At 36.3% G+C, this 12444-nt stretch overlaps 2 protein-coding genes across 4 annotated transcripts in view; one reads left to right on the plus strand and one right to left on the minus strand.

Moving 5' to 3' along the window:
• The window catches only part of LOC307170525 (uncharacterized protein), a gene marked incomplete at its 3' end in the record, with an annotated part of 195647 nt that overhangs the window by 42660 nt on the left and 140543 nt on the right, over nucleotides 1-12444 (plus strand). The window lies entirely within an intron of this gene.
• LOC307169941 (SLAM family member 5-like) overlaps nucleotides 1-12444 on the minus strand; it is a 44073-nt gene that overhangs the window by 30157 nt on the left and 1472 nt on the right. For 2 of the 3 annotated variants that reach the window (XM_079890822.1, XM_079890820.1), the window contains exons 3-5: nucleotides 12147-12425; nucleotides 11912-12037; nucleotides 11333-11409 (exon numbers count right to left, since the gene is read on the minus strand). In XM_079890822.1, the coding sequence (XP_079746948.1) occupies nucleotides 11333-11409; nucleotides 11912-12037; nucleotides 12147-12425 (482 nt within the window). Of the gene's footprint in view, nucleotides 1-6562; nucleotides 7783-11332; nucleotides 11410-11911; nucleotides 12038-12146; nucleotides 12426-12444 lie in introns of those variants that run through there. The other variant, XM_079890821.1, reaches the window with a different exon arrangement.

Here is a 12444-nt window from a genome sequence, read left to right on the forward strand (position 1 = left end):
TTGAGGATGCAGGACAACCAGCTAATAAAGCATTACAGTAATCTAGTCTCGAGGTCATGAATGCATGAACTAACTTTTCTGCATCAGAAACTGATGCACTGTTAAAAATAACTGTTTCTATGATTTTGTTATGAAAAACAGTGGCCTAAACACATAGTATAAATACATACACAAAAACCGCTATAGTTTAATAACATAATACTTTAATTATATTCCAATACTTTAATGCATCTAATATGTGTAATATAATAAATATCTCACATTTCTGCCACAGTACCATGGTTACAGTTCGTGTTACCACCACAGTAAATCCATGGTAAATGTTGGTGATTTGTTGATTGAAAAGCCTTATTGTTGTGGAACAGAGATTTAGTCCAGTCATTTTAAGCCAAAATGGGGGTCAACCTTGAACAAATTGCAACAGAAGTAAACTCAATTGATTTTGTATCCTCAATATGTCCTGAGTAAGGAAAAAAAAAGCCCAGAAGAATCCCATTAGGGGAAAGTTTCGAAAAAGACCCAAATATAGCCTATTCATACGCCTATTCATTCTTTTACTCATGTGAATAGGGTAAAAAAATTAACCTTTAGATATCACTATGAAAATGACTGAGCTGATTACTTACATCAAGACAAACAAAAAATGTATTACAAGTTTTTTTAAATTGTTTGTTAACATTTTGAGTTAATGTTTTGTTAACGTTTTGAGTTTGCTTCTGTTGCAATTTGTTCAACCTTTTTTCATAAAATGACTTGACTAATTATCCTGTTTTCCACATCTGAGAGCATTAACCCCTTTTCCTTTTTTTCAGAATAAATTAAAGGCCTAAAGTATAAACCAATTTAAACCTGTATAATACGTAATTATTCCATATTTAAGACATCAGAGTAGCAGTTTATCCCATATAGATGGTAACCTATATTATCATCACGCAGAAAAACACGTTTGTTTCCTGATAATGCTTTGTTTTCCTCAGGAGGCAGTTTATGAAGAGCAGGAGCAGATCTTCATCATCTCTCACAAGTTTGTTTCTGGACTCCATTGGGTTCCCTTAAGGTGAGATTTTCTGTCTACATCTTTATCTATCTCATCTTTAACATTTTGGGGTTCATATTTGTCCTTCCCTTTGAGAGCTAAATGTTCAACTGCTGACCAAAACAACCTATTGTTGATGACGTAATGAACAATGTTATTTATTTATTTATTTATTGAATTAGGGATGTTCGTTTTTTATTTAAGGGGCTATCGGAAGAGTTTTGAGTCATGTGCCTCAACAAGTAAGTCATAACATAATGATACATTTGCAAATCATTAGCTAATGATTAATTAAAGCAGACATTTCGAAGTTGAAGTACATGACTTCAACCCATTGTGGTAATTAACGCATTCATTTGCACTATTAGTTAATAAAATAAGCTATTAAGGAATTAATACATGCCGGGGCGAGACCGAGAGAGCTACATGGAAAAATATGCACCAAACAAGCCACTTTGTAATTTTGCTGTTTTCATGAATACAAAAGTTGGGTGACCCTCCCCTCAACAGAGAATACAAAGACATGACCCTCCCCTATTTTCCTCCGGTGGTCCATTCCATAAATACCGAACGGTCCCTAACTGAATTAACTGAGATGAACAACCCTTTAATTATGGAGTTTGTGCCTTTTCTTGTATTTGGGCGTTGTGAAATGTTGAGTAAATCCACTAGGACATGACTGTGAGATTTGTCTATACCGCATATTCTATTTATCAGCATTGTTACTTTTCCAGACGTGAAGTTTTATTCTGAACACTCGGTGGTGCTCACTTGGTATGATGGTATGGACACTTTCCTCTAAATCAAGGGTGTCAAACCAGCAGAGTATAGGTGTGTTCAGGCCATGTCGTAATTACGATAATTACAAGATTTCAACTTGTAAAAAGCGTTCACGTCCTCGTAGACCTCGTAATTACAGCTTGTAAGATGGGAAATTTCTGAGAGCTACTTGTACCACCTGACCTCTGCATATTTAGGCATTGATAGTGTTACCATAGTAATGCACAATTCCCAGTCCGAGGATATGACCAGCTCTGAATGGGACGTCACATGTTGTCATCTCGAGACTATTGTAATTACGTCATGTCATGAACGCAGAGTTTAGCTCCAACCCTGATTAAACACACCTGAACCAGCTTATCAACGTCTTCAGGATTACTAGAAACATCCAGGCAAGTGTTTTGAGGCTAGTTAGAGCTACACTTTACAGGACAGTAGCCCTCCAGGAGTGAAGTTTGACACGTGATCTAAATCAGGGGTCAAGGGTCTGGTTAACATGGTCTGTTCACCCTTGCTTATAGATGTTGTAACTACACCACTACTATCACCTTTTATACACTCAGCCATTTATTCATTGTATTATAATAATTTCAAAGTCACAGACTTAAAACATCTTGAAAGAGACTCTAAGGGAGTTGTAATAATATAAAGTGATCAGTCACATGGTATGACGTATGAGTCAAGTATCTCGCTACATACACTCCAAGACAATAGCTGTAACATCTGAGAAAAATGGCAATACAGTTGAATTTTGTTTTGTTTTGTTTTGACATTTCTATTAACCTTTGTATGATAATATAAAATTTACAACAGTAAATCATACATCGTTTTTATTCCTAAAATTATTTTCAGACATTGACAGTCAAAAAACAGGATATGATGTTTATGTAAAAAAAGAAAAGTTCTTAGAAATGACTTCATCTTCTCGGGCTAGAGCTGGAAATAACTACTGACTCTAGCGCTGCTTATCTGCATGATCACGTCAATCATCTAAAAAGACCTTAAAGAGACATCAACCAATTTATTTATTGCAATTTTCCATCTTATTATGACTTGTTTAAACATGACTTGTGGAAAAAATGAATGCTTATTTGGAAATGCGTATTACAACATTTTAGCCCAGAAATCGTTTTTACTCAGAAATCTTTGATGAATTTAAATGTAAGATAACTCTGGACTGAGGCAACTTGGGTTTACTTGATTATTCACACACCATTTTTTTTTTATATTAAACATTTAATTGATTGAGAGATGGACAAATAAATGTTCCCCAAAAGCCTGTTGTGTTATATTTATATATTTATATTATATTAACATGAAAAATGTGAAAATAATTTGTAATTTTTAACATTAAAAAATGGTGTATGAATTAAAAAAGTAAATCCAAGTTGCTTCAGTCCAGTAAATGTGTCACTTACATTTACTTTATAAAAATCATTAAAGATTTCTGAGAAAAAAAGATTTTACTTTATAAAGTATAAACTACAGAAGGCATGAAGTAGTAAAACATTGTGTACAACAGGTTTTTCAGCAAAGTTTTGGTCATATTGATAATTTATAGGCTCTAGAAATCTGCGTATTGAATATGATACAGTAGACTAATAAATTCATAAATAGGCATTATTAGGGCCCAAGCCCTGAAAGGGCGAATTGTTTCCGTAAGGATTTTTTTTTTTTTTGCCTTTTTGCCACTTTTGGGGCCCTTAACATGCTCAAAAACTCTTGAAATTTTGCACACACGTCAGAACCTGCGGCCATCAGGGCCGGGCTGAAGCTGGTAGCGGGGCGTGGCAGGGGGGCTCGACAGCGCCCCCTGGAATGGGGTCCGAAAACTTGGTCCATAAATTAAACACGCTTGCATGTAATAATATGAAACTCGGTACACATTTATCTCATCGGGCCGAACAACTTTCGTGCTCTAAGTTTTACAAAAGCCCAACAGGAAGTCGGTTATTATACGTTGTTTGGAAAACGCATACAATGGAATGTGAAATACTCCTCCTAGGGATTTCATCCGATCGCCACCAAACTTGGTCAGAATAAAGTCAAGACATTGAGGATGCTAAATTGCGAACGGATTTTTGATATCTCGAACGGTTTGGCCGTGGCGAGGAAACAAATTTTTGGCGAGAAAAGAGAGAGACGAAGTGTTATAACTTCTGCATACATTAACTGGTCTTGATGAAACTTTAGCAGTGTGTTCATGGTAAGAGACCGATCAGATGGATGTAACTATTGTGAGTCAAATTTATAGCGCCACCAACTGGCAGCAGGAAGTGTGTCACTTTCAACATGCTTTTGACAAAAGTGGGGGGGTTAGTTTTAACTACAGTTACAAAAATCAGTACGTATATTGGTCTCACCGAGCCGGACAACTTTCTAATTTAGAGTCATTAGCTCAGAGCAAAAGGAAGTCAGATATTTTGGTTTGAATGTGGATTTTTTGGATATTTCAGACTATGAGTTTTTAGCTACTCTTCCTAACTGGTTTATTTTATTCACACCAAACTTTTTCAAAATGATAAAGATACATTAAAGATGCTAAATTGTGAACGGATATTAAACATCTCAAACGGTTTTGCTATAGTGAGGGACTAAAGTAATGTCCAAAAAGGAAACACTAAAAGCCTCATCTTCTAAAAATGTACTTAAACACCATTTATTTCTATATAAAAGTATAAAAATATCACAACTAAAACCATTTTATTATTTTTTTTTTCAATTTAATAAATATTTATAAGTTTAAAAATAGTAATTGTTCTATTTAGTCCCATAAAAGTCAAGTCATACATAGGGCTATACTGCCCTCTTGTGTTCAAAATCAGGTAGGCCTATTGTATCTACATAAAAATATACTAGGTATGTGACGGTGAGAATATTTTACCACCGGTTAATCGACGTGTGACACCACTGGGGGCTTTTGAATCGCCAACTTAAAAACGAAAGTAAAATATGTTCGTCCGCACTGACACTGATAGTGGTTGAGCGAGCGTTTCAAATGAATTCCTATGGAAGTAGGAATTAACTGAAAAACGTTCACTCTGTTCTGCTCGTTACTCGCCGTGGACGCACACCGTTATGAATGCCCGTGCAGCCATGAGCATTTTAGTTTAATTTTAAAATTAGCGCCTTTCGGGGGGTGGATTGCTTGAAATTATTTTACAAAAGCACAATGTTGTGTTTTATTGCGACTGTACACAAAGTTAACACTTTGCAGTTTGAATGTCGTCCTGTATAATGACGGAGTATGTTTTTATGTGTCCACTGTTCAATCGCGCCCACGCCACACACACACACACACACACACACACACACACACACACAAGGTTTACTATCTTTGTGGGGACTCTCCATAGATTTAATGATTTTTATACTGTACAAACTGTATATTTTATCTCATTACACTAACCCTACCCCTAAACCTACCCATCACAGAAAACTTTCTGCATTTTTACATTTCCAAAAAAACTCATTCTGTATGATTTATAAGCTTGTTTACCCATGGGGACCTCTATTTAGGTCCCCACTGTGACACGAGTCCCCATGAGTCTGTATGCATTCAGGTTAAAGTCCCCACCGGGATAGAAAAACATGAACACACACACACACACACACACACACACACACACACACACACACACACACACACACACACACACACACACACATTCCAGCATTGCAATCTTGACATTGCAGCCTGTTCATTATAGCCTTAATAAAATATAATAATAAAATGGTCAACCTAACATCTAAAAATTACACTGCTCTAAATAGTCAGTAGTACAATTCGTACATTCACAGTAAGCACCGCTCCACTGTGAATTTTCCAAGCACATTTTTGCGCATGTGAAGAGGATCATTTTTCCCTTCGATATTGGAACGTGAGTGAAGTACAAAGCATATAATAAACAATAGTTTAGCATCCAAAAAAGGTAATATATATATATATATGTGTGTGTGTGTGTGTGTCTATATATATATATATATATATATATGTATATATGTGTGAGTGTGTGTCTATATACATATATATATATATATATATATACATATATATATGTATAGCTGCGAGCAGCGATGGAGGGCCCAAGCCGGTGATGGTGCCACCAGCTTGGGCCCGCAATAGCTGCTCGCAGCTATATTACTTATTGTTCAACAGAATTTTACAAAGAATGATTAGTTTAAATTATGAGAGAATAAGTGTTTTAAAAAAAATCTAAAAAGTAACGCATTGCCAAACAAGCATTCTGTTTTCAATAAATGTATACCCCCAAAAGGGCCACATATCCTGAGGGATACAAACATTTACAGACATATTATGAAAAATAAAAAAAAATTAATTCATACAATTTCAAAATGTAATAAGCTAACACTTAACAACAACTTTTTAAACATGCAATTCCCATCCAAATATTGTAAATATGTGAAATATATCAACTTTTATATAAAGGTGAGCAGATTTCCCACTACAGATCATGTTTTTAAATTCTGCCCGTGAGCTAAACAAAGAATGTATGAACAAAGTCACCAGATCGAAATATTCACAACAACCAAGAAATGAGACCTATACTTTCCTTGCCTCTCCCCACAGCCTCTCAAATGTTTCTATCCCACAGAATACGTCGCCCATTTTAGGGTTAAGGTTACTGTTCTCACGCAACACGTCCATTTACTCATGCAGTGAAAAAACACGTGCAGTAAAGAGGACAAGACAAGACAGAGCAGGTTACTTTTGATATGAAATTCATATCTCAGCATTCATAGTATATGGTATTTTCAGATTTTACAGTAATATCATTGTTTGATGTGTTGTCCTTTTTTGTCAAACATCAGCGTTTACTGGCTCAGTATTTCGTGGTAAAGCTGTTCTGTTTAAAGCAGAAGTCAAAATGTGAACATCGTGTTTGAAGGAATGGAAAAACACCCTTAAACCACACGCTATTGAGACATCAAGATAAACACACACACACAAACTGACATGACATCAACCACAGATGTCCAGTTATAGACTTGTGCTCATGTAGACCCCGTTTACCCTACAGATCAAACCACATCTCTGTGGAGATATAAATTATTCAGACCACAGCTGGATTTATTTTTGACATACAAACTAGAGCCTCAAACTGCCAGGGGCCCCAAAAAGAAATTCAAGGACGTTTTTACAGAACAACTGTAAAATGACAGTACCAGTATTTTTCTTAATGTCTTTGCTTTCAAATGTTAAACCAGCTTTTATTTTGGCAGAAAAACACTGGGAGACCTTACAACTTCTCTTTTGTTTGGGAAGACAAATTTGGGAAGATGTTTTGTGCATGTTACATTTTTAAATCTACATCATAAGCAAATCAAAGTCACAAAACAGAGAAGCAGTTCTTTTGTAGCAACATTTACCGTTGATACTGTATCTATGGCATTTACTGTGAACCGAGACTCTCTTGACACACTACTGGATCATGAGCTGCTCGTGTGTAAATGAACACAGTGTCGCGCTTCACTCTGAGAAACACCATCAGACTGTTTATTTATATAATTACACTGCAGACATTGCCATTTGCTAATCACACTAAGCCATATTGCATTATCACAACCGTGCACTGCTAGAATTCATGAAAACATTACCACCCAAGTGGCGAGTCCCTGTATTACAAAGCACTCAGAGAGCATTTCATTTGCCCATCACTGAATATCACACTTCAAACCCCAAGAGAGGTCCTGCTGAATGTCTGCTGGGATTTTCTGATAATACTCAAAACTGAAAAGTTTTTTTTGGAATTATTGCTAAAACCTGTTGCTACATGTAGTGATTCTCACAAACCTAAAACTCAACCAGACTCAGGATCTGCCAGGTGTAGATGAAGGTTCCTAGTGAAACGATCACACAGCTGGATCTGGTACAGTAAACTGAAGTTTGATCAACTCCTCACGGCGATACCAGCATATACCACGTCATTCTCCTCTTTTATGTTCTGCATAAAAAACACAATATACAGATTTCATAATAAAGTCTTTTAAATGAAAATGTGGCAAATTAATCTTGAAGACTGATTGAGATTCAGTGTGATTATATATTTTTCTCTAACAACCATAATCAGCACTGTTATTAATGCTAAGCAAACATGAAGTAGCTTTACGAAAAGCCATTAATCATTTGCCATATCACTGATTCACTCAGTGATTTTGCTTCAAGTAAGTTTTACTTTGGACATCAATAATGATGCAATTGTAGCAAAATTGTTTATCTTAAAATGTAAATGTAACCGAATTTAGAATGTTTTTCTCACGGTTTAAAGCTGGGTCTGCAGAACATATACTCTTAGGGACCATTCACACAGAGCACGCTTTTGCAGTTAAAAACGAGAGACACTGGTAAGTGAAGTGGAAAAAAACCCTCTTGGACTGACGTGTTTTTTTTTAAAGTTGAAATAATTTTAACTATAACAACGCATTTTTAGAACGGCACGTCATGCATGAGACGCTATAAAAGATGCAAGACTTGCGCGCAACGGTCAAACACGTCCTTCTAACGCGTGATTTGTGGTAGATTTTTATCATACGCATGACTTGTGTTTACCTGGGTCGTCTCCTAATTGACGTTCAATATTATTAATTCTCCTAATTGATGTCAGCTTAGTCGGTCAAATCCTCAAACGTCAAAACGCATTCTGTGTGATCCGGCCCTTACTTTAGTGCGGATAGGTAAATGCTTATTCAGACGTCCCAAAGTAGAGGCTGCTTTCCCCAACCTGGTTGAGATCTCATCGTCTAGGATGGTATCACGGGTCATGGTATCCAAGTTAAGGGGAACTTTACCACATCAACTAATGCTACGTTATTTAACTGATAACAATGTGTGTTAGTAGTTTTTGACATGTCACATTTTTTTTTTAAGCTGGGGACTAGTTTTACAAGTTAGACATCCATTTTTTTTCTTTAAGACTGCTCATAGCTTCTTTTTTTAAATCAGTTACATAAAAACATAGAATGGCTTAATTTGATACCGAAAAAGTAAGACTGACTGCCCCTGACTATCTGCCAGTGGGTCATATTAGAACTTTAAGGGCCCCTATTATGCTATTTTAAAGTGTCCTAATGTTGTTTTGGAGGTCTCCTCCAACAGGTTTACATGCACCAAAGGTAAAAAAACTGTTTAATTTTCTTATAATAAACATTGCACATCACCACATTTTTCAATGATTCTCAAACGACTCGACGAATGAATCAATCTCTCTAAATCCCTCTTTTCCTAGAGCCTGCTCTGATTAGCCGGACATCTTAGTCTCTTGTGATTGGTCTACCGCATACATCGCGTGTTTTGGAAGCTAACACCCATTGCCATGAACTTCAGCTCTGTCCGGAAACTTCCTAAAGCTCAGCGATTGAACTGTAAAGACAATGACGATATAATCAATTTTATCATATCAATCCGTGCATGAGTCCGATGAAGAAACATTGGAAGAACTAATTATTCTACCCGAACCTCCATTGCAAAGACGACTTGAGCAGGACATTTCTCAGTGATTCACTACTCAGTTTGAGACACATTATGAGATGTTGCAACTGTAATTCCTCACCATGAGCATTAATAAGTGTATGTCCATCAACAAACCCACGTGTATTTTTCAAATTTATTGCGTTGAACACGTGGAAACTGTATCAATAACGGTGCATATGTTCGCCCAGCACTAGCGTGAATGACCGATGTATGTACCATAAACGTTTGTAAAACAAATCTTGCTCCATCCTTTATCTTTACTCAGAGTAGTGAGAATGACAGATAATCTGCATTAATAGACAGTTTTAGGTAGATTTCTACCAAAACAAATAATTTTGAACACCCGGTAGAAAATATATACAACAATAATTATTTATACTTACAGGTTGAGATTATGAGGAGCAAGTTGTTCCAGATAAACTGAGTACTGACCCATTTCAAGAACAAGCGTTTTGCGAATACCGCGTTGAACAGTCGTCAGTAAAAGGACGTTTGAGGGCTGGTTAAGTTGTTCACGGGTGGACAACGTACAACATCGGCGGACATTATGCAAAGGTATCTTCTAGTGACGTAGAACCGTCACACAGTAGGATTCGAAATACAAACGACTCGTGAAGGCAGTTCTTTCTTTTGGGAGACAATAACTTTATTTATCGTGCACTCTCTGTTATGTGGTTGTAGGAGAGATGAACCCAATCGCAGACGGTATGCAATACACACAGATTTATTAAGACAAAACAGGGAAAACAAAACCCACGATGGGGCAAAACAAGGCTGGTGGGCAAAAACAAAGACAAACTACACTAGACTAAGATTAAACTGATAACTAGACAATAAACTAACAACAGCTACAAGATCAGGACTTTACAAGACAGAGTTCTTCACAGGGTACTCACAGGAAGGTTTACACACACTGAGAATCACAATGAACCGGCACAAGACAGCAAACACAAGGGGATAAAATAGGGAGAAACTAATGAGGGAAACAGGTGACGGCGATGATACAAAAATGATAACAAGATGAGATAACAAGGGGGCGGGGTACATGACGAGACAACGCAAGCACACAGCCAAACAAATGGCCATGTGCTTACACACAAAACATGGGCCTGTCATGATCCTGCCTCAAGACCAGGGAAAATCAGAGACAAGAAGGCAGAATCATGACACTCTCGACTTTACAACTTTGCAGAGCGTTTACATTCACAAACAGCTATATTACACACTGCATGAAAGGGAATATTTGAAAAACCATAATAGGGGCACTTTAAGACACTGTCTTAACATAATAGTTATGTTTATGCAACGGACCCCTGATTGTGAGCCAAAAAAAATAAAAATCATCACATGAGCATGAGAAACAGTCAAGCAGTCTTTAGTCCAGAATAATAATTGAATGTATTGTATGTTAAATTATCTTCTTTCTGTCTTTTTTTAACACTGACCATATTAGCTTTCTGTAAAAAAAAAAAAAAAAAAAAAAAATTCTAACAAAATGGCATCAGTGTGACTTACAGACTAGAGTCCTGTAAAAAGTGTGATTATTGACAGTTTTTGCATTTATTTGAAAGTCTATAGTTTTGATGAAGTTAGAGATTCTGCACTCTTTCAGTGATTCTTATTTGCTTTAAAAACACATTTTCAGTAACCTATGGACAGAAGGCTCTGAAGTTGTTCACTATAGATTTGGACAATGATGTCATCAACTGACACAAGAAATACAGCATCAGAGGCTCATGTTGATCCCTGAAAATATTTACTAATGCCCTTAAAATGGACTTTGTTGATCTATTACTCTTTAGTTAGTATATGGTGCAGTAAGTGTCCTGAGTATTATCCAAATTATTCATTATTCAATAAAAGTCAGTGTTGTGTTTCTCACAATGAATGCTGATCTTATGGCTGAAATGCTGTTTTTTGTGTTCAGAAATGACATTTCAGCCATAAAAGCACATATCTAAATCTGACTGACTGCTGAAATAATACAGAAATGCTCAACATAAATTAGAAATAATTGATCTTACCGATTTTTGTGCATTTCTTTTGCAGAATGTTGGATCAGCGTAAGTGATCTCTTCTTCACGAGCCTGAACTGTTTCATCTATAATAATAGATGCATTAAATTAGAAACATTAGACAGACATTTAGAAAGAATTTAACATTAGAAAGACATTTTGCTGAGACATTTGCAGATAATTTATAAATCAAAAACAGAGGAATGTTTAAAGCATTTTTTTTTGGTGTGTGTGTGTAATGAATATTAGTCATCATTGAAGCTCAACAAGTAAAACAACATTCATAGAAGAGTAATTGAAAACCAGCTGAGGACTGCATCTTTACATGTCATCAAGTATGAAAAAAGTTCATTGATTATTAAATTGACACAGATTTACATTTGTGTTTTAGTTTGAGAAATGCAGAACCTGAATTTTGTGCGAGTGAGATGAGTAAAGGGTGTAGAGCACAAACAGTTATGAGTATGATAATTGTGGCTACCAATCAAATAATCTATACTGTGTGTATATTTATATATCTATGTAGAGTGTATTTTTTAAGTATAGTTTTTGGTGTTATACTTGTCAAAAGCAATAGATAATTCTTACTTTCTCCATCAATTTTTCTGAGTCGCCTGCAGATGCAGAAGATCACGACTGCAGCAACACTCATCAGAGATCCAGCAGAGATCAACACTATCAGAGACACTGTAGGATGAGTCTGTGTTCTAACGTCTAAAGAGATACATTAATTGTAAGTAAATGTGTTAGTCTGATCTTCAACAGAAGACAGAGATCAGGTCAGTAAACACACACATACTGTATATCATCAGTGCTGTGGTACCTGCACATGTGTGGCAGAGTGTGTTGATGTCCAGATGTGTGGTCTGGTTGCTGATGGGATTGTTCAGCACACAGCTGTAGGTGTTTTTATCCTGATATTCCACCTCCAGAGGTAGAGAGAGACTGATGCTGAGATCACACACACTGATGCTGGACAATACACTGATTCCTTTATACCAGGAGAGAGTCGCATCACTCACATTCAACACTGATGAACACACCAATGAACAATTTGATGATGAAGAACAGTTTCTGCTGATGACAGGAACAGGCAGACGAGCTGAGAAACATGAGAGAAT

Source organism: Squalius cephalus, assembly GCF_949319135.1.
Source record: "Squalius cephalus genome assembly, chromosome: 13".
In the NCBI taxonomy this organism is placed as follows: Eukaryota; Metazoa; Chordata; class Actinopteri; order Cypriniformes; family Leuciscidae; genus Squalius; species Squalius cephalus.